The sequence below is a fragment of the Pan troglodytes genome, chromosome 2, assembly GCF_028858775.2.
Source record: "Pan troglodytes isolate AG18354 chromosome 2, NHGRI_mPanTro3-v2.0_pri, whole genome shotgun sequence".
Taxonomy (NCBI): Eukaryota; Metazoa; Chordata; class Mammalia; order Primates; family Hominidae; genus Pan; species Pan troglodytes.
This window is the reverse complement of record NC_086015.1, coordinates 128,278,419-128,301,219: the sequence shown is the minus strand read 5'-3', so window position 1 is coordinate 128,301,219 and position 22,801 is coordinate 128,278,419. Positions and strand designations below refer to the sequence as shown.

General features: G+C 43.3%; 1 protein-coding gene across 5 annotated transcripts in view; it reads left to right on the top strand.

Moving 5' to 3' along the window:
- Positions 1-22,801, top strand: part of HEG1 (heart development protein with EGF like domains 1) — a 90,063-nt gene that overhangs the window by 32,111 nt on the left and 35,151 nt on the right. Inside the window, exons 4-12 of one of the 5 annotated variants that reach the window (XM_016941814.4) lie at positions 2,786-3,124; positions 4,317-4,652; positions 8,888-9,187; positions 9,910-11,307; positions 13,382-13,498; positions 14,113-14,232; positions 18,253-18,356; positions 21,283-21,359; positions 21,604-21,764. In XM_016941814.4, coding sequence (XP_016797303.2) covers positions 2,786-3,124; positions 4,317-4,652; positions 8,888-9,187; positions 9,910-11,307; positions 13,382-13,498; positions 14,113-14,232; positions 18,253-18,356; positions 21,283-21,359; positions 21,604-21,764 — 2,952 coding nt within the window. Of the gene's footprint in view, positions 1-2,785; positions 3,125-4,316; positions 4,653-8,887; positions 9,188-9,909; positions 11,308-13,381; positions 13,499-14,112; positions 14,233-18,252; positions 18,357-19,730; positions 20,042-21,282; positions 21,360-21,603; positions 21,765-22,801 lie in introns of those variants that run through there. The other 4 variants (XM_009446328.5, XM_016941815.4, XM_516708.9 and 1 more) reach the window with 4 other exon arrangements.

The window sequence follows — 22,801 nt, the reverse complement described above, 5'->3', positions numbered from 1 at the left end:
TTGAGCGTTCCGATGTGTTCCTGAGGTTCCAGTGTTTTGTGCTGTGATTGAAGAGAGACCCATGTACTTTTAGCAGACGAGTAGGCATTCTTGCAACCTCCCATTATAAAGATCAGGAATTTGGCTTGTTTCTGCTCCCAGATGGATGGTCTTTCCGTCTTTGAATGGCTGCTTTCGGGGTAGAAATGAGCAAGAAGGGCAATTATTAAATAACCAAGAATCCAGCCTGTTGATTAGAAATGTGGTACATTTCCCCCTAGATTTATTTAACAGGTGCTCATTTAGTAATATAAGTGGTGTTTGTAGATTAGTTTGACCAAACATTTTCTCTTTTTATGAAGAGTCACCAACTCTGCCAAAGTATTCACACACATTTCATAGCTTTCCCATGAGGATTAAATGAGATTTGTATATAATGTACTTAGCCCAATGCCTTGCAAGTCATAATTGTTCAGTAAATGGTAGTTTTTGATAATGATGATAATGATGAGATAATGAGATAAAGAAGCAATGTTCTGCAGAGCTCTCAGAGTCAGGGAAAAACAGAGCAGTTTTCCTTTCATGACTTTCAGCATTTGTGACTTTTGTAATTATATTTCTGTGGCCATTGATTTGCTAAATCCACTAAAGGTGGACAGGCCTGGCTTTTTCAGGCTGAATTCAGTATCACCACTGGAGATTTTTTGGTTTGTTTGTTTTGTTTTGTTTTTGTTTGTTTTTTTGTTTGTTTGAGACCAAGTCTCTCTCTCTTGCTCAGGCTGGAGTGCAGTGGCACAATCTCAGCTCATTGCAACCTCCACCTCCCAGGTTCAAGCAATTCTCCTGCCTCAACCTCCTGAGTAGCTGAGATTACAGGCACCCACCACCACAGCCAGCTAATTTTTGTATTTTTAGTAGAGATGGTGTTTCACCATGTTGGCCAGGCTGGTGTCAAACTCCTAACCTCAGGTGACCCACCCGCCTCAACCTCCCAAAGTGCTGGGATTACAGGCATGAGCCACTGCACCTGGCCGACCACTGGATTTTGATGGGAATGTTGAATGGATGAAATTAATGCAGTATCCTGGGAATAAAAGTGTTTTGAAAGAACCTCTAGCAAGCTAATGAGGCTGTAATTTGGTGGATATAAATGATGACTCTAATGAAGTTAGGGCTGAGAAGTCACATGGTTGAGTGAGGATTTGGGGCATATCTATAATGCTTTCTTTTCTTTTTTTTTCTTTCTTTCTTTTTTTTTTTTTTTTTAATACTGAAGTGTGTTTTGTTTGGTTTGGTTTATGTTTTTAAGTAGAGGTGGGTTTTGCTGGTCTGGGACTCTATTTTTGTGTCCAGGTCTTTCTGTTTCTTGTTTCCATTACTAGTTTTATAGATTGCCTGCATCTTCATTTTGTCTCCATTAATGTGGGGTGACCAGAGCTGCCGGCTGTGTTCTGGATATAGCTGGTTTTATGGTTTTGCACAAGAATGAGAGGAACCTTTTTGTTTCCCATGCTTGCTCTCTCTCTCTCTCTTTCTCTCGCTGTAGTGATACTTAAAATTTATTTGTGGTTTTGCTCACAACTGCACATAGGACTGGTCTTCAAGGAAATGTTTGTAATGACAACTTCCTTTTTCCCTTTTCTAGGCCATAATTAACAGCTCAAAGCCTTTTATTATATAAATGTAGAGTACTTTTTATTATTTTTAGCCTAAAAAGAAGAAAAACACTCTCTTTTTGTGACTTTAGTCTTACCCACCATGTTTCTTTCCATTCCCTAAGCTTTCCTGCAGTTTATTCCCGTTTGGAATGAAGATTTTAATAGACCTTTCTGGAGGTCAGTTCTCAGGGCATCCTTTGGAAAGTTATTTGTGGAAAGGAGACACCCGTACTTATGTGGAGCAGACTACACCTTTTGACCAATAGCGTCTGATTCACTCCTTGAGGCTCTTGACAGTTTCCCCATGGCAGCCATCCATCTATTAGAGAAAATGCTCCTGGAGTCCTTGATCTCTGAGGGGCCCATTGGAGTAGTATGCAGATTTGAGAGCTGGTCTCTAAAGCTTAATGGGGCAAAGTATGATAATGAAGCCTGTTTGCTTTTGGGTGGAATTAAATTTGTGGGGTAATAATAAGTATTTCCTGCTGGTTAGAAATTCTGTTACTTAATAAATGCAGTTTGGTTACTAGTCTTTCAAAACATAGGGCTTATGGTGGCCATGAGGTAGGGAAAAATAAAGAACCCTTGATGGTGACAAGCCTAGGAATTACTGCTCTAGGCCATGAGTGTCCCAGCTGTGTTCTGCAAAACCCTAGGCCTCCTCAATAGTGACCTGGGGTGGGGCACCTTGCAGCAGCTTCACTTTTATTCATTTTATATTATGAGATTTTAATCAATAATAGCATTTGAACAAAAAGGTTACATTGCTAAAACAAAGCAGAACAAAATAACAAAAACCTTATCACAGTGGCCAGTCCTGTTTAAGCTGTAATGTAGAATTCAGCAGACATTTTTATCTTTCTCTTTAAAAAACAAATAATGCAAAACAACGTATAAGCTTCTCATTGTGCCTGGTGAGGGATCTCGGTGTTCTCCACCTTCCTCTGTGAGGATTAGACCTAGTAAGGGGAGAGTGCAGGCATGTGTCCTGGTAGCATGCGTGTGTATAGATACGTTTGTATCTATATTAGGTCCATGGTATTTAGATGTATCCACCAAAATGTAAGAAACGTCATTTGTATCTCGAATATAGTCCGGATTTTCTTAAACTCCTGAGTAATTTTGAAGCATATCTTTTTCCATTGTAGCTTCTGAAAGTACAGAGAAGCTTAACAACTCCACTGGCCTCCAGAGCTCCTCTGTCAGTCAAACAAAGACAATGCATGTTGCCACCGTGTTCACTGATGGTGGCCCGAGAACGCTCCGATCTTTGACGGTCAGTCTGGGACCTGTGAGCAAGACAGAAGGCTTCCCCAAGGACTCCAGAATTGCCACGACTTCAGCCTCAGTCCTTCTTTCACCCTCTGCAGTGGAATCGAGAAGAAACAGTAGAGTAACTGGGAATCCAGGGGATGAGGAATTCATTGAACCATCCACAGAAAATGAATTTGGACTTACGTCTTTGCGTTGGCAAAATGATTCCCCAAGTAAGTATTCCATCTTTACTTGATGTATTAGGGACATTTGTAAATCATTGAATTTTCTTAGGGGACCTCTTCAAGACCATTTGTAATCTCCAGAGAAAAGTGTGCTCTTTAATGGCACTATTGCATTTTGATGGTCACTCTTATGAGAACATTGTGAAGTTAGTCAGACAGGTGTCATTCCTCCTGCTTTCTTATAGATGAGAAAACTACGGCTCTGAAGGTTTAAGTAATGGGTGCCTGGCCATTTAGCTCACTCAGTAGAGTTGAGACCTTAGCCTCAGGGTTTTTGGTTCCATCTTCTTTTCACTCTGCAGGATGGTCTTCAAGCTGAGAGCTGGCCTACTCTTTATGTTTTATTTTGTTTTGAAGACAATGTCTGGCTCTGTCACCCAGGCTAGAGTGCACTGGCATGATTACGGCTCACTGCAGCCTCAACCTCTCCAGGCTCAGGTGATCTCTCACCTTAGCCTCCAGAGTAGCTGGGACTACAGGTGCATGCCACTCCATCCAGCTAATTTTTCTATTTTTTGTAGAGATGGGGTCTTGCAATGTTGCCCAGGCTGGTCTTGAGCTCTGGCCCTAAGCAATCCTCCTGCCTTGCCCTCCCAAAGTGCTGGGATTACAGGCATGAGCCACTGCACACAGCCTGGCCCACTCTTCAAACTAGCTTCAGTTATTTTGTGTACAGATCATCTTTCCGCATAAATGTGCAGATATAAATATTATTCCCAAATTCGTGGTTTGGCTTAATCCTTATAATTGATTTTTGTTTTTGCTATACTTTGGTATTTAGAATAACCTTTATTCATATGAGAACTGTTTTAGGAAAGTGCTCTGACTGTGCTATATTATGTGCATTGTATTTGTTGTACATAACCACACACTCACTCTCTCGAACACTTTTTATGGGAAAGAGAATGAAACACTCAAGCCTATAGGTTACTTTGCTACTTGCACATGCTATTTCAAAGGTCCCCTGTTCAACAAGTTATATTTTTTTGTATTACTCTCTTGCTGCCACCCAAGAGTTTTGAAATAATTATTTAGAATATGATAGTGCATAATACATTTAATAAACACTATACCAGGTTCCTTGGCAAAGAATCTTTCCCTAGAGAGGTCTCACTTCTTAGCTGCCAAGGGATCTCTTTCATACCTATGTAATGGCCTTTTTTCCTATATTACCTTACAGCCTTTAGAGAACATCAGCTTGCCAGCAGCTCTGAGGTGCAAAATGGAAGTCCCATGTCTCAGACTGAGACTGTGTCTAGGTCAGTCGCACCCATGAGAGGTGGAGAGATCACTGCACACTGGCTCTTGACCAACAGCACAACATCTGCAGATGTGACAGGAAGCTCTGCTTCATATCCTGAAGGTGTGAATGCTTCAGTGTTGACCCAGTTCTCAGACTCTACTGTACAGTCTGGAGGAAGTCACACAGCACTGGGAGATAGGAGTTATTCAGAGTCTTCATCTACATCTTCCTCGGAAAGCTTGAATTCATCAGCACCACGTGGAGAACGTTCGAGTGAGTTTTTCCATTTCACGCAACTGTGCCCCATAGAGGAGAGAGGGACTCATGATGCTTATGAAATCTGTGGCGTATTAAAACCACGCATGAGGGCCGAGCGTGGTGGCTCACGCCTATAATCCCAGCACTTTGGGAGGCCGAGGTGGGTGGATCATCTGAGGTGAGGGGTTCAAGACCAGACTGACCAACATAGTGAAACCCTGTCTCTACTAACAATACAAAAAATTAGCCGGGTGTGGTGGCAGGCACCTGTAATCCCAGCTACTTGGGAGGCTGAGGCAGGAGAATCGTTTGAACCCAGGAGGCGGAGGTTGCAGTTAGCTGAGATTGCACCACTGCACTCCAGCCTGGGCGACAAAAGCGAAACTGTCTCAAAAAAAAAAAAAAAAAAAAAAGCATGCATGAATGAAATAACTCCTCAGGCCCCTCCACCTTCCTTCCTTATTTCCCAGGCCCTTCTTCTAGCTGGTTGATACAGATACACCTATATATCCCCCAGTTTTTTCTGGTACATCTCTGAGAAGCTGTTCTTGCCACTTCCTCTTCCCACACACAGCTCAGGGACTTCTCTGTCCACATCCTCTCATTCCCTGTAGCCAACCCATAACTCCATACCTGCCTCAGTCACAGAGCTTCTGGAAGGTGAAAATATCACCTTCTCGTTAGTAGTTGTCGGGGCATTCATCCAAATAAATTATCTGTTTTTTAAAAACCAGCTTTATTGAGGTATATTTCATATTCCATAGTATTTGCCCATTTAAAGCACACAGTTCAGTGATTTTTAGTGTAGTCACAAAGCTGTGCAGCATCACCACTGTCTAATTCCAGAGCATTTCCATCACCCCACAAAGAAACTCCAAACTCATCAGCAGTCAACTCCCATTCTCCCCTCCTCCCAGCCCCTGGCAATCACTCCTGTGCTTTCTGTCTCTGTAGATTTGTCCATTTTAGACATTTCCTATAAATGAAATCATACAATATGTGGTCCTTTGTGTTTTTCCCTTAGTGTCATGTTTTCAAGGTTCATCCATGTTGTATCACAACTTCGTTCCTTTTCGTGGCTCAATAATATGCCGTAGCAGGGATATACCACACTTTGTTTATCAATTGTCATCAATTGATGGATGTTTGGGTTGTTCCCACCTTTTGGCTATTATGAATAATGCTGTGGTGAACATTCAGGTACAAGTGGATATGTGGTCGTAAATTTTCAATTTTTTTTTTTTTTTTGAGATGGAGTCTCTCTCTGTCGCCCAGGCTAGAGTGCACTGGCACCATCCCGGCTCACTGCAATCTCCGACTTCCGGGTTCACGCCATTCTCCTGCCTCAGCCTCCCGAGTAGCTGGGACTACAGGTGCCCACCACCATGCCTGGCTAATTTTTTTTTTATATATATTTTCAGTAGAGACAGGGTTTCACCATGTTAGCCAGGATGGTCCTGATCTCCTGACCTCATGATCTGCCTGCTTTGGCCTCCCAAAGTGCTGGGATTGCAGGCATGAGCCACTGCGCCTGGCCATAAATTTTCAATTATTTAGGAATGGCCAGGTTATGTGGCTGTGGCTGCTCTATTTTTAACCTTCTGAGGAACTGCCGAACTCTTTTCCAAAGTGGCTGCATCATTTTATATTCCCACCAGCTGTGTACAAGTGTTCTGATGTTGCTACATCTTCACCAACACTTGTAATTATCCATCTTTTCTGATTATAGCCATCTGAGTGGGGGTGAAGGCATCTCATTGTGGTTTTGACTTGTATTTTCCAGTTGACTAATAATGCTGAGCATCTTTTCATGTGCTTATTGGCCACTTGTATATCTTCTTTGAATATGTCTAGTCCAATCTTTTGACTATTAAAATTGGGTTATTTGACTTTTTATTATTAAATTGTAAGAGTTCTTTATGGCCGGCTGTGGTGGCTTACGCCTGTAATCCCAGCACTTTGGGAGGTCGAGGCGGGTGAATCACTTGAGGTCAGGAGTTCAAGACCAGCCCGGCCAACATGGCAAAACCCTGTCTCTACTAAAAATACAAAAATTAGCCAGACATAGTGGCACGTGCCTGTAATCTCAGCTACTTGGGAGGCTGAGGCAGGAGAATCACTTGAACCTGTGAGGCAGAGGTTGCAGTGAACTGAGGTCATGCCACTGCACTCTAGCCTGGGTGACAGACAGACCCTGTCTCAAAAAAAAAAAAAAGTTCTTTGCATATTCCGGATACAGTCCTTTATCAAATATATAATTTGCAGACATTTCTCCTATTCTGTGGGTTGCCTTTTCTCTTTCTTGATGGAATCATTTGTAGCACAAAAGTTTTTAAATTTGAAGAAGTCCAATTTGTCAATTTGAGAAAATTTTTCTTTTGATGTTTCTTTTTAATAATGCTTAGGGATAACTTTTTAAAACAATTCTCAGCAGTCTCTTATCAATGTAAAGTATATTCTGACTAAAGCAAAAATGTATTAGCTTATCATTTAAGCTTTGAATAGGTTTAAATTCTTACTTCTCCATCACTAGTTATAGCTTCATTCCCCCATATGAGAATCCTAATTGATGAGGAAGATTAGCATTTATTAGTGGAAAAGCATATGCTTATATGAAAGAATACCACACACACGAGCGGGGGATATTTATGCTCTTTTATGTTTGTGCCTGGAAAACACATTATCTATGTCCTAAGCAAAAGGAATCATTTTTCACCCTCACTACTGTGGGAGTCAGGACTTCTACCTTCTCAAACCAGGATCTTGAGTTTCATAGCCTTTCCCTTTTACATCTCTTCAGTACCCGCTTCTCTGCAATTAATGCTCAGTTGGTTCACGAAGAACATATGATTTCAGTGTGATCAGATCTTGGAGTTCAGTTATAAAGAGCTAGATAGAAAGTAGCCACATTCCTGAAACCATCTCACTGTGGGTTAACACAATACTTTATCTTGTTCCCTCAGAGTCACCCAAAGCTGGCGGGGTTCTGCTCTCCGGCCTTTTAGAGTTCTTGGCCCGCTCCCTTTTCTGCATTCAGAGTCTCCATTTCATGTCTGACTCTCTCTCTACTTTGTTAAGCTTGTAACCCTGATGTGGTCATTGGCCTAAATTTCATTTAACAGAGAGTTTAGGATCTCCCCCTCCAAGGCCTTTTTCTCTTTGCCCAGAGAAATCGTACTTAGATAGATCCTGCTCTTGCGCCTCTCCTGGTTGGCTCTCCACAGGTCTTGAGCCCTTCAGACTGTCTTGAGTTGCATCTCTGTCTGGCTTCTGGCTTTCTCAGTGATGCTCGTGGCCCATGCTCATTCCTGTCTCTTGTCAATTCAAACCTATCCCAAAATGAATTTAGCCAACACTCAGCTTTACACTGTTTTCCGTCAAAGCATGGCCATGGCGTACTGACAGCCAGTCTGGGCTGGGAATGTGAATAAGAACCAGAAAAGAGCCTGTTTTTTGTTTTTTGTTTTTTTTTTCTTTTTGTACAGCCAGATTAGGAAGGATTTAGGCCAAGGAGGATTGGACCTCATTTTCATCATTTCTGAAAAGAAGGGTTTATCTGATAATCTAACAATCTAAGATTAGTTCTAAGACCCTTTAGGTTTGTAGCATAAACACATACCCAAAAGAGAATGAAACGGACATTTATTCATGTGTCGTCTGCCCTATTCCATCCCCATCAATAGAATAAAACACATGCATTTTAAAAAATAAAAGAAGACAAAAAAACAAGCCCACCTTTCGCCCCCCACCTCAGGCTGTTTCTTTGCCATTGTACTAATGCCGTGTAATGACTGGCCCTGTGGCCATTCATGTATTCCTGGTCCTTCCGGGAGGAAGAGCCTTCCAAGGAGGACTATGGCCTCCCTCCTGGGCCTTGTGCAAATGTCTGAAGCCCCAGTAGGATTATTAGTCTTTCACCAACTGTTTACCTCCTCACCACCACTACCAATTTCTCTGACATACTCTATTTATTATGTATCACTGAGCAGAAATCTAGTATCGATCCTATTTGCTAAAGTAATATACCCTCCTATAAATCCAGGGTGCCTGAACAGTTGTGCTGATCCACAGTTCCTCTTGAGGTTTCAATCACTGAGCCATGTTTGCAAGGGCAACAGACATCTCAGATAAAGACCCTAAAAGTACGGGGAAGCGTCTTGGCTCCCACAGCCCAGGAAGTGAGGCTTGGGGCATGATCCTGTCGCTCCAGCCCTGCATTTTTCAGCCGTCCTCTTTCACTCTACTTTTAGCCTTGGAAGACAGCCGAAAGCCAGGCCAAGCACTAGGTGACAGTTCCGCCAATGCAGAGGACAGGACTTCTGGGGTGCCCTCTCTCGGCACCCACACCTTGGCTACTGTCACTGGAAACGGGGAACGCACACTGCGGTCTGTCACCCTCACCAACACCAGCATGAGCACGACTTCTGGGGAAGCAGGCAGCCCTGCAGCGGCCATGCCCCAAGAAACAGAGGGTGCCTCTCTGCACGTAAACGTGACGGACGACATGGGCCTGGTCTCACGGTCACTGGCCGCCTCCAGTGCCCTCGGAGGTGGGGTGTCTTCCACAGTCTCTTTTAACACATCCCTTCAGCTCATCTATTCATTTACTCACAGTCCTAGGATGATTCAGTTAGCTCTCAAGCCAGAAAGTACCTTACAAGCTCTTTATGGAGAGAACTTTCTAGATTCTCCCACCTCAGGAAGGTGAATACCCCTCCCCAGTTCCCACCCCCAGCCCTCCACACACACTCACCTAAGGAATTTGGGATAGTGTTTGCTGGGAGACTTAAAATAAGAGACCAACCACTTGTGGCTAAGGTCAATCTCCTGGGAAAGAAATATCTCATTCTATAGAATGGAAAGTTGGGAAGATTTTCCTTTTTTCATTTAGGCATAACAGTTATTCTATTTGGGGTCTTAAGAGCTTTTCAGATACCAGTTTGCTTTTATCGAAAAAGGCATGTGGAGGAAATTTGCAACTCCTCTCCATTTTTAGATCCTTAGTCCCCACTTCTCTTTTGTTACCATTTCCACTGCCGCTACCACTGCTTCTCTCAGGAGGTCAGTCTGCTCAGAGGAGACACTGACCACTCCTGCCTGCCCACAATGTCTTTATTCAGAGTGCTCACCATTGAAAACCACCTCTCCAAAGCAAGTGTTTCACCCACTTGAATTCATTGAGTTTCATGACACTGAAAGTCTGTTTGATAGTGCATATTTCAGAGTTTTGTTGTTCTTTTATTTGACCTAACTTTGGCTTTTCCATTTACAGTCACTGGGATTAGCTACGGTCAAGTGCGTGGCACGGCTATTGAACAAAGGACTTCCAGCGACCACACAGACCACACCTACCTGTCATCTACTTTCACCAAAGGAGAACGGGCATTACTGTCCATTACAGATAACAGTTCATCCTCAGACATTGTGGAGAGCTCAACTTCTTATATTAAAATCTCAAACTCTTCACATTCAGAGTATTCCTCCTTTTTTCATGCTCAGACTGAGAGAAGTAACATCTCATCCTATGACGGGGAATATGCTCAGCCTTCTACTGAGTCGCCAGTTCTGCATACATCCAACCTTCCATCCTACACACCCACCATTAATATGCCGAACACTTCGGTTGTTCTGGACACTGATGCTGAGTTTGTTAGTGACTCCTCCTCCTCCTCCTCTTCCTCCTCTTCCTCCTCATTCTCTTCTTCCTCCTCCTCCTCCTCCTCTTCTTCAGGGCCTCCTTTGCCTCTGCCCTCTGTGTCACAATCCCACCATTTATTTTCATCAATTTTACCATCAACCAGGGCCTCTGTGCATCTACTAAAGTCTACCTCTGATGCGTCCACACCGTGGTCTTCCTCACCATCACCTTTACCAGTATCCTTAACAACATCTACATCTGCCCCACTTTCTGTCTCACAAACAACCTTGCCACAGTCATCTTCTACCCCAGTCCTGCCCAGGGCAAGGGAGACTCCTGTGACTTCAGTTCAGACATCAACAATGACATCATTCATGACAATGCTCCATAGTAGTCAAACTGCAGACCTTAAGAACCAGAGCACCCCACACCAAGAGAAAGTCATTACAGAATCAAAGTCACCAAGCCTGGTGTCTCTGCCCACAGAGTCCACCAAAGCTGTAACAACAAACTCTCCTTTGCCTCCATCCTTAACAGAGTCCTCCACAGAGCAAACCCTTCCAGCCACAAGCACCAACTTAGCACAAATGTCTCCAACTTTCACAACTACCATTCTGAAGACCTCTCAGCCTCTTATGACCACTCCTGGCACCCTGTCAAGCACAGCATCTCTGGTCACTGGCCCTATAGCCGTACAGACTACAGCTGGAAAACAGCTCTCGCTGACCCATCCTGAAATTCTAGTTCCTCAAATCTCAACAGAAGATGGCATCAGCACAGAAAGGAACCGAGTGATTGTAGATGCTACCACTGGATTGATCCCTTTGACCAGTGTACCCACATCAGCAAAAGAAATGACCACAAAGCTTGGCGTTACAGCAGAGTACAGCCCAGCTTCACGTTCCCTTGGAACATCTCCTTCTCCCCAAACCACAGTTGTTTCCACGGCTGAAGACTTGGCTCCCAAATCTGCCACCTTTGCTGTTCAGAGCAGCACACAGTCACCAACAACACTGTCCTCTTCAGCCTCAGGTAAAACACAGTCACACAAGCACATGTTAACTGCAAGGCCCAGTCCAGCACTGAGAGCTACATGGGGCTCGGGGTTCATGTGAATTTGTAGAAATGGCTGGCATTTGAAATAGCTTCTGTTTTGCGACCTAAAATGCTTCCTGTTGAAACACTTAAAGTGTAAAAGAAGGTCATGGGTGGGCCTAATTTTCTCACCCCTGTGTTCCATAATGCTTCCTGAATAAAGAGGAAAGGATGCATTGGCCATGTGTCACATTAGTAGATGGTACAATTGCAGCTTTTAGCGCCCTGTAGTTGTAAGAGCTTTTCAAGCATGCCATTAACTCCTCAGAGGTCAGAGGAGGGCAGTGATGCAGGATTGTAGGGTGGAGAAACTCAAGTAAAGAAGCTTAGGTGGCCTGGCTGAGACAGGGATCAACTGGGTATCTGCATCTGGATCAGATCCCAGAGTCTCTGAGTCAGGGGCTCCCCAGTCACCAGGGAGCTTCTTGGTGTCACTGGGCTTCTCTTGATCCAGGGAAGCCCAAGCTCCTTTGTCTCCCAAAGAGTGTGTGGCTAGTTGATAAATGGGAGTGGGGAGACATGTAAATGAAAAGATGGTGAACTAACCTTTTCCCACAGTGACCGCACGGCCAGGGCTCCTTTACATTACACTTAGGGTTGTTTTTATAGCCACGTTGAAGTTGCTGGTACCAGGAAAGTAAAGCCAGCCAAATGATCCTTTGTCATTTAAGGAATGGTAGAAGGAAGCAGGATGATGCAGCTTTTCATGTCATGTTCAAAGTTACACTTCTGGCTTGTCCAGACATGGGAAAGGAAAACTGCTGTTGGAGAAGAAGTGAAATGGAAACTGGCGTCTTAGGGAAGAAGGAAAGAAGAGATGATGCTTTGTAGTGGCTGGAGCAGAAAGCTCAGGGAGCAGCACAGTTCCAACCTGTCAGCCACAATCAACCTGGGCTGGAGGCTCATAAGCAAACCACCCCCATGCCAAGCCCCACAGTGCCCCTTTGTATCAGTGATCTGAGCACCTCTGGGAAATGAAAGGTGGCTGTTTCTCCAGGGAAGTTTGGGAGCCTTGCTTCAAGGCCTATAGCCTTCAGTTTCAGAGGCCACATATATTCCAGTGCCAGATGAAATCTAATTTACAAGTCTCTCTTAAAGCCATTAGCCATTCTGATGATAACTGTAGGCAAGTATCAGGGGCAGATTCACTGGCTGTTAGTATATTTTTTGTGCCAGTGTTCATGGGTTAGTGTTTGGCTATATAAGTGCTGTGCTTCTATGGGTGATTTTAGATAACACTTGACATGGCAATACAGGATAGGAACACCATCTTTAGGTTTAGCTCATTTGTTTTCAGGGTTACTATTTTTTTTTTTTTTTTTGAGTGAAGACTTGACTTTTACCTTCTTTTTTTCATTCCACCACTGATTTCCTTTTTGCAGACAATGCAGTTATGTTGTAGGCTTCGGCTTCTCTAAGTATGTCAGAAACCTGTATGAAGCATATTACATAGCTGCTCAACTCTGATCATTTTCTAAATATGGCACAATATGTGGAGGCTCAGTTACATTTGGAGATTTTGGAGTAAAGGATACTATGATTTTGATAAAGAAAGCCCAAGAGAAAGGGCAGGGCACGTGTGCACAGACACACAGACACACGCATACAGAGTAAATCTTCTAGCGGGGGAATGAGTTGATCAGAGATCCTTTTCCCCCCTAAAGTGTGCTTTCAATTGGCATTGATTCAAGTAGAATTTTCTAAGTGTCACAAAGGCAATATAATCATCAATCCTGAATGGAGTGACCTGTAAGCAGCATTTGATTACAATCAGTTCTTGCATTCAGGGATCCCATTGTCTGACACTTAGATCTGGACACAAGCTAGTACCAGGACCCAGTCCCAATGCACCTCTGGGAAACCCATTTTACTTTTGTAATGTGGCCTTTCAGGGCAAGTAAACAGAAATAAGCAAGAATCAAATATTAGCTGGGAGAATTAAATATTTACCTAAAGCTGCCTTTACATTTCCTGTGTGGTTAACTGCTTTACTCCTGGAATGTGTTTGTAGTCAACAGCTGTGCTGTGAACCCTTGTCTTCACGATGGCGAATGCATCGCAGACAACACCAGCCGTGGCTACCACTGCAGGTGCCCGCCTTCCTGGCAAGGGGATGATTGCAGTGTGGGTAAGAGAAAAAGTAATGCCCAGTGGTCTGCACTACAGTACCACGTTGGGCTACCCAATAAACTCCTTTTTCCTCCAAAATGTGGACAAATACACTGTTTTAGTTAATACCCTGCTTACTTGAGAGTCAGCATGTTTGTAGGTTGTGATCTGCAGGAGAATGTCAGGAACTGTAGTGTGGCACTGACAGACTTCCTGATCTGTGTCTGTTCCCAACACTCCTGCCACACTGTACCCTATTCCTGCCCCTGGACTTTACTGTGCTGATGCCTCAGGCTGGAATCCCCCCACTGCCACCCTAATCTATTGATTAAAGTCCTTCCAGTTGTAGTCCAGATGTTATGTGAAACAGTCTTTAATTCTCCCCTCCATTAAAATTTGCTGTTTCCCCCGTATATGCAAATCTTGTCTTGTATTTACAGTTAGTTGTTTATATGGCCACCTCCACCCTCAATAGATGGCAAGCCCCTTGAGGGCAAGAGTGTTCTCATACTTATCCTTTGGGGTCTCACCACACCTAGCACCATTTGGCCCTTAGTAAGTACTTACTACACTGGGTTACGGTTTTGCTGTTTGCTACAGATTCAAGATGTTCTTCTTTTTTCTCCTCTACAGATGTGAATGAATGCCTGTCGAACCCCTGCCCATCCACGGCCACATGCAACAATACTCAGGGATCCTTTATCTGCAGATGCCCGGTTGGGTACCAGTTGGAAAAAGGGATATGCAATTTGGGTAAGAGACTTAGTCTATTTCGGACTTTATTCCATACCACAATATATTTTACAAGGTAACATTTGTTATTTTTGTTCCTAATCAAAATCATTATTTGTCCAAGGTATAAACTTAAGGAATATAGAAAAAAGTGGAAGCTATTGTCCATTATTCTAATACTTGGAGATAGAACACCCTACTTTGCATTATGTTTTTGATGTGCAGTATATTTTTACATAGTTGAAATCATAGGATATTTGTATAAACTTTATATCTTAAACATTTTCCTGTGTTGTTAAAAACATTGTACAAACATCTTAATGATGGCATATTATGCCATCATTTGTGTATAATATTATTTGCTTAACCACTCCACCCTGGAGCTAGGAAAAAAAAAGTCAACAGGATTATTATTCTGACCACATAGTAAAAAAAAAAAAAAAACAATTTAGATGGAGAAAAGAGAGAGTAAAACTCTGATTGTCCTACCACATTCACATTCTTTCAGTTTTTAAAAATGACCTTCATGCTCTTGCTCATAGGCAGATACATTTTGAGAAAGCTGCTGTCCTAACTGTATCACACAATTTGTCATATTTTGTTCACTAATTTGATAGATTCATGATGAAGCTGTTTGATTTTGAAAATAATCTCCATTTTACAAGTTAAAAAGCAAGCAAACAAACCAAACGAAAACCAAGGCCTTCACAAGGTGCTAAGTGGCCAAGCTTACGTAACGGGTTGGTGGGAAGCCTGGTTTCCAGCCCACAGCTCTTTCTATTACACGATAATGTGTTAATTTTAGGAGCTTTCTTGCTTGCAGGGTGTGACCCTTGTTAGAATGTCAAGTTTAATACATAACTTGTTGAAGAAGTTAGAAATGAAAGATACAGAGTTTTTTGTTTTTTTGTTTTTTGTTTTTTTTGAGACGGAGTCTCACTCTGTTGCCCAGGCTGTGGTGCAGTGGCACCATCTCAGCTCTCTGCAACCTCCACCTTCCAGGTTCAAGCGATTTTCATGACTCAGCCTCCAAATAGCTGGGATTACAGGCATGCACCACCATGCCCAGCTGATTTTTGTATTTTTAGTATAGAAAGGGCTTTGCCATGTTGGCCATGCTCTCGAACTCCTGACCTCAAGTGATCTGCCTGCCTTGGCCTCCCAACGTGCTGGGATTACAGGTGTGAGCCACTGTGCCTGGCCAGATACAGAGTTTCTAAGCTAAGTAAGGAAACTGGCAGATAAAATAACTCATCTTTCAGTCATCTTAAATTGCCCAGTGTGACACTTAACACACAAAAAGTGCTCAGTGTTTTTGAGAGAGCAAATGTCTGTATCCTTTGAAAGTGCTATTACCTGTGGGCTGAAGAGAATTTTTAAGAAATACCCTACCAAAATAATGGTAGAATTTTGAAAATTGTTTAAAATACAAAGATCAAGTCAAAACATTGTTTCAAAAAGAAGGATCTAGAAATAGAGACATCAGTCAAAATCAAGAATTTCTCTCATTCTGGCCTGGTGTAGTGGCTTATGCCTGTAATCCCAACACTTTGGTAGGCTGAGGCGGGCTGATCACTTGAGATCAGGAATTCAAGACCAGCCTGGTCCACATGGTCAAACCCTGACTCTACTAAAATTACAAAAATTAGCCAGGCATGGTGGCACACACCTGTGGTCCTAGCTATTTGGGAGGCCAAGGCATGAGAATTGCTTGAACCCGGCAGCTGGAGGTTGTGGTGAGTTGAGATTGTATCACTACATTCCAGCCTGGGCTGCACAGTGAGACTCTGTCTCAAAAAAAAAAAAAAAAAAAAAAGAATTTCTTTTATTCTAATAATGTACTTGCATTTTAGTAAACTATTTAGCCACGCACTAAGATATTGCCAGGAGTTTTCAGTTTAAGAATAGAGAAGCTGGAAATGATTTTATTTTTAAGGATTGTGGGGAAAGTGTATTTGCCCAGGACTCAAATGATTTGCTTCCAGCTCCAGGGCCACCACCTATAGCACATGGCTTCTGAGCCCTATATTTCCTCATCTGTAAAATCAGATTACCATCTGTCCTGCTTCCCACTCAAGATTATTGTGAAGATCAAGTAAAGTAATATATTTGAGCAAGCTTTGAAAATGGTAAAGAGCTGTCCAGATGGGAGGTATCATTTAACTTTAGTCTTCAAATTCCTGGACCAGAATTGAAAGCATTGAAAACAATAAACTGTGCTGAATACAAAGTAATAATTATGGCTCTTTCCCAAAAAAATCATTTAGATAACATAGGGAAATCAACATTTAAGTTGGAAGTAAAAATTCTACTTAAAGCCAGGTGCTGTAACTGCAGGCGTAAAGGTGTAAGTGTCTTTAAAAAAAAACAATAAAAAACTCTGCCTGGAGTGAGTGCAGGGTTTGGAATGAAACTGATATATCTTTATATTCACACCAAAAGCAGATGCCACGTTTACTGTCCTGACTCAGAATAGATCTACGTACCTGACATTTGCGATGTGAATTTCTATACAGAGAGTCTGGGTATCAGCCTAGACACGTGAGATGAGAAAGTGAAGAAGCAGGACCATTGTTCTGGAAGCCTGCGTGCAGAGGGTTCCACAGGTAGCACAGCTCAGGAGGAGAGCAGCACTATCGCCTTCACAATCATCTTTCCCTTTTCAAGTCATTTAGCTTCATTGTTCATAAACATCAGAGGAACATGCAAATTAGAGCATGCTGAAATGCTTTCATTTGGCCAAGAATGTTTTCAGAGAGCTCCCTGCTGCTCAGAAAGAGTCCTAAGCAGCTGGCTTCACTGAACTGTAGAACAAGCAAAAAGATGTTAAGTAAGGATTAAGCGCTTTAGACAGTAAGTGTAAGATGTTAAATGTTTTCCCTGGCTCATTTGTGGGTCTTTTTCTCAATTCGGCATGCAAGCTTTCGGGGAAAGAGTAGCTTCATGGACTTCTGTGTCTTGAGTTATTTGTTTTCCATCCGGAGGGAAAGATAAGCATTTAATATAAAGGAAGATAAGAGCCAGCAATAAAACACACCATACTAAATTTTGGTTGCCTGCCCATTTGTAAGTCCCGTTCCCCTCAGGCTCAATCAGCACAAATTGATGTTAACTGGAATTTTATTTTATGAGTGAAATGGGCCTTGAAAATGAGGGTGCTTTTTTTCATTTCCGAACCCAACAGTGTCTTGAATATGGGCTGTTTTCATTATGTGGCTTATAATCATGGAGTCGGCAGCCCCATGGAGTATAGCCCCACGACACATGCTGGGCACCTTTCTTTCTCTCAAGCCCCTTGGGTGTCCTTAGGATATCAGATTCCTCAGGGCACAGAGGTTATAGGGGAAAGGAGAGCTTTGAAGATGGACACGCATACGCTCCAATGCCAGTGGTGGCCCTTGGGAGCCTGGGTGAGCTTTCTTAGGAAGTTGCCTGACCTCTGGAAGCCCCCTTTATCAATGATAAAATGGGAATTTCCTCTGACCAAGAGGAATGGGGTTTGGATGGGTGTGGCTCTAAGGACAAGAGGAAACTGAAGCACCCCCTTGAAGTGGTGGGCATGACTCAGTTGGAGACCTCAGAGGACAAGAGCTTTCCTCTGTTGAAAGCCTGATGAGGCCTGAGGAGCATTTTTAGTGTCTAACACATCTCCCTCCCTCCTCCTAGGATGACATTGTTTAGACCTGTTCATCTTTCTTCTTTGTAGCAGCTTTCTTGGGCATCTATTGTGCGGGAGGCCATCCTAGGGACATTGCTAAGGCTCCTTCTCTTAGCAGCCTTGCACATACAAAAAAGGCTCTTTGGAGTTTCTCTCTCTCAAAAGTTTGCTCAATCTAAGCCTTCAGCACAGTCCAGTAGATGCTCACTTTGCTAGAGAAAAATCTAGAAGAGGGAGAGGGAGTCTCCATCCATAAGGAGAAAGAAATGCAGAGATTGTCCTGTGAGGTGGAGTAAAGCCGGACACCCCAGAGATTTGCAAACACACAGCCTTGCATAGGTTCTTCTGTTGTGTAATCTAACAAGTTACATTTTCATTTTCAGTTAGAACCTTCGTGACAGAGTTTAAATTAAAGAGAACTTTTCTGAATACAACTGTGGAAAAACATTCAGACCTACAAGAAGTTGAAAATGAGATCACCAAAACGGTAAGTGTCCTGAATGGCATCTTTCTACTCGTCTTTTGTTTCCTAGAACAGATTTTATTCCAAGAGGGGACTGCCTAGGGGTCAGCTGTGTCTCCTGGGCTCTTCACTTTTGTTATATTTGGAAGGGAAACTTCTTGGTTAAAGAAAAAGCCTTTCAGAAATGGAAGTGAGGTATTTGTGCCCAGTAGAAGAGTTTCTTCAAATGTGTCCTCATGCACAGTCTTTATCTGCACCTTTGTGTTTCTTTTCCATGTGCAAACTCATAGTTACAGACATGCCGATGACAGGCATCAGCAGGAGCTGTTGGTGAGGAGGAAAGACCCAGAAAAATCTTACGGTCCCATCTGCTGTTAACAGGCTGTGTGACTTTCCTCTTGTATTTTGGAACTTAGGGAAATGATACTCTTTTTCCTCAAAGGAATGCCAAAGGTGCAGCAGTTAATCCTGATGTCCTAGGGTTTGAGAACTCACTGTATAGATGACCGAGGGGTCTTTGATTCTGCTTCTTTCCCTCTTTGCCCGCTTTTTATCAGAATTTTTTTTTAAAGAAAAATGCCATCCTGGGCAGCATGGCAAGACCCTGTCTCTACAAAAAAGACAAAAATTAGCTAGGGTTGGTGGCGTGCACATGTGGTCCCAGCTACTCAGGAGGCTGAGGTGGGAAGATTACATGAGCCCCAGAGGTTGAGGCTGTGGTGAGCCGTGATCGAACAACTGCACTCCAGCCTGGGTGACAGAGTGAGACCCTGTCTCAAAAACAAAAGAAACCCCCCAAAACAGAAACAACTAAAAAGGAAAATGGAGAGGAAGAAAGAAGACAGGAAAATGAAGCTCATATAATAAACTTTGCTTCTCAACTGCTATCTGAGTCAGAGATTTGACTCATCTATACAGTGAGTTCTTAAACTCTAGGTTCAGAAAATTGAAATTTGCCATTAAAAAACTTTAGAGATGAATTGATTTCCAATCTCAATGTTACTTGTTCTTTGTGGATAAGAGTTAGTATATTAGCTAGGAATTATACATTTCTATAGGACTTTGGACTTTATCTGTGTAAAATACGGATCTAGTTCTATTTCTCTATCTCCTGAGCATTCACTTCATGATAGGGACGATGTCAGATGGCGCACTCCTGTAACAGCCATTGCCAGCACGTCTGCAGATAGAACCCCGGGAGGTCTGGAAGTGAATGACATTGCCTGAGTCCACGCAGAGCAGGTGCAAAGTTGGGGAACAGTCCACTAAACCACCATCACTACTGATACCAATTTCAAGTTCAGGCATCCCCAAGATCGCCCTCAGTTTCAATAATTCACTAGAAGAGTCACAGAGCTTACTAAAAGCGATTATATTAACAGCTACGGTTTATTACAGTGAAAGTCAACAGCTTAAAATCAGCCAAGGAAAGAGATGCACGGGGCAGAGAGTCCGGGAGAGTTCCAAATGCAGAGCTTCCAGCTGTCCTCCTGCTGAGGAGTCATGCACAGTGTTAACTCCTCCTGGCAACAGTGTGTCCAGTATGCAGGGAGTACTGCCAACCACGGAAGCTCTCCAGAGCCTTGACTGGGGCTTTGTCATGTGGCTGACCTCAATCTCCAGCCCCTCTAGAGGTTGAGCTGATACCATGTTACCCAACCCCACCATAAATCACATTGTTGGACTCTGGCATGGCCCAGCACCCCCAGGTAAACAAAGAAGTTTTTATTAGACAGCACATTCCAAGGGCTTAGAGATGGCCTCCCAGGATCCAAGAGCAAAGGCCTGACTTCCCTGGGGCCAAGGTTAAATTCTTTACTACACAGCAGAATTTTATGTCTACTAATCCTATACCTTGTCCCTTCGCCACAGCCGCCTGTTGGTCGTGCTTCAGGTGGATATCTCCTGCTAAGATAATACAGGGATTTAGAACCCTGTGCAGAAGTGCAGTCCTTTGCATTACGTGGCGCTCAGTGACTTATTTGACTTGCTATTTTTTGCCCAGTATCAATGTATAATTTACTGGTGATGTAACATACCTGTCCCCAAGAAAGAGTGAAGATTAATCCATCATTGGCTGAAGAAGCCACTCAAATGTTCTTTCCCGAGGTGTTCTGTTTACCAAACCTGGAAAAACAGGTTAATAATAAAACAACAATAATAAATCATTGCTATTAGGCTATACACTGATGTCATAAAAAGGGTTTGATAATGTCCCATGTTTGCCTCCATCTTCTGCAGAGTGGCATGTATCTGATACACGGGCCTTGAAGACAGGTGGGTCTGCACTGGGCCCAGTACTGAGACCCTCCACTCCGGGAAAGGAGTCTCGATAGCTCCTATTGTACAGGGTAGCAGGGAAGCAGGCCTGATATTTCATGCTGCAGAGGGATTTTCTGCCGTCTCCAAGGGCACAAGGCAAACATAGGGAGAGTAGCTCTTAATTTGCTCTCAACAAAGGGGCTCTTGACCCACGTAATGTAATTTCTCACGGAGAGCCTTTTTGAAGAAGACCTGTCTTTGAGTTAGGTCAACTCATTGTAGATTATGAGGCGTCTATGTAGGGCCTGTCAGACCTAGGGTAGCTGAAAGGAGCCTTTCCAGTGCAGCTCGTTCACTATGCAAAGTCCAAATAAACAGTTGCCTCTGAGTTGTTTGAAACCCTGGGCCTTAAAAGAGAGCTGCTTCTTTGAAGATGTTTTGCATCCAAGGGTGCTATTCTGAACATCATTTCCTGCCAAGATTTTCCCCACTGATTTACTCTCTGCCTCTTTCTCTTTGTACTCGTGGAACAACAGAAAGGCATTTAAGAGCGGAACAAAAAAAGGACACCACTTCTGTGCAAAGCCGCGTGCTGATAACTTGATGGCTGGAAAATGCCTGTTTTATCCTGAAAATAGGAAACTGGTTCTAGGTCCAAGGCTTTTGTCTAACTCACTGTTAACGACAGGCTTGTTCTTCCTTTCAGTTAAATATGTGTTTTTCAGCATTACCTAGTTACATCCAATCTACAGTTCACGCTTCTAGGTAAGTAACAGAATTATATTTGCTTGTGAACTAGTCTGTAGAAAGGGGAGGCTGTTCTAACATGGGTGATAGCAACAAAACCGGGCTGTTTTCACCCAGCTATGGGGCAATCCAGGGCCAAGGTCACTGACCTTCATGCTCTCCCATTCCGTCACTGGTGAATGGCGATGACATTCATTTCCAAAAGCCTTGGGACCCACGTGTCATTTCAGGGCTGTTAAAAACCCACAAACTTTGCCTATAGGGAGTCCAACGCGGTGGTGATCTCACTGCAAACAACCTTTTCCCTGGCCTCCAATGTGACGCTATTTGACCTGGCTGATAGGATGCAGAAATGTGTCAACTCCTGCAAGTCCTCTGCCGAGGTCTGCCAGCTCTTGGGATCTCAGAGGCGGATCTTTAGAGGTAAGAGGGCAGCCCTCTGGGAGGACCCTACCCATATAGTTAGGCACAGACCTAAGATGGAACTGCAAGGCATCCAGGGCTCAGGCCCAGGAAAGGCCCTCACAGAGCCTATTTTTGGCATGGGTGTTAAGTCAAAGACCTTTGTGCACATGCATCTTCTGTTATGTGTGCATGCATGTACAAACATGCACACACACACCCAGAGTCCTGTACACAAGCCTTGAAGACACCTGGTCCTTGGCATGCAGCTCCTTCTGTTTATTTTATCCAGTGTTGATGTGGGAGGGGGAGGGGCATAGGAGCTGATGTGAGAAAGCAGAAATCACTCTTTTTCCATTGAAAAGTTCCTGCTGTCTTTGGGGAAACAGAATGTACATGCTTGTCAATGACCCAAAAAAACCTTCATCTGGCCAGAGGCAGTGGCTCACACCTGTAATCCCAGTACTATGGGATGCTGAGGTACCCTTAAGCCCAGGAGTTCGAGGCTGCAATGAGCTATGATTGCACCACTGCACCCCAGCCTGGGCCACAGAGTGAGACCCTGCCTCAAAAAAACAGAATAAACAACCACCACCAAAACCTTCATCATGATACATTATTAGGTTAAAAAAAAAAAAAAAAGCATGTGCAGTATTACCCATCCTTTGTGTTTGTTTGTTTGCACATTATAAATGCACAGAAACAAAACCAGAAGAATGGAGGCCAGAATGCCCACAGTGGCGCCATAAACAATTATTTTCCTTTTCTCATTCTTGCTTTGTCTGTTTTGTCAAAAGCTTCTATAGTGCCTCTGGTGTGAGGCAAATGAAGAAAGGGATTGGAGACAAGTTCAAAAGGGAAGTTTTGGTCTTAGAGGAGAAGTTTCACCTCCAGGACAGGAAAACTCAACTGGAATCTAAAGTACTTCTTTGCAAAGGGGGCTTGTCCCTGTTGCCACGTGCTACATGATCAAAGTTAGCTCATTTTACTACACAAGTAGGGCTGGCAAAGGATGGAGAATCTAGTCTAAACCGCCCATCTGGCATCCAGACGCTGGA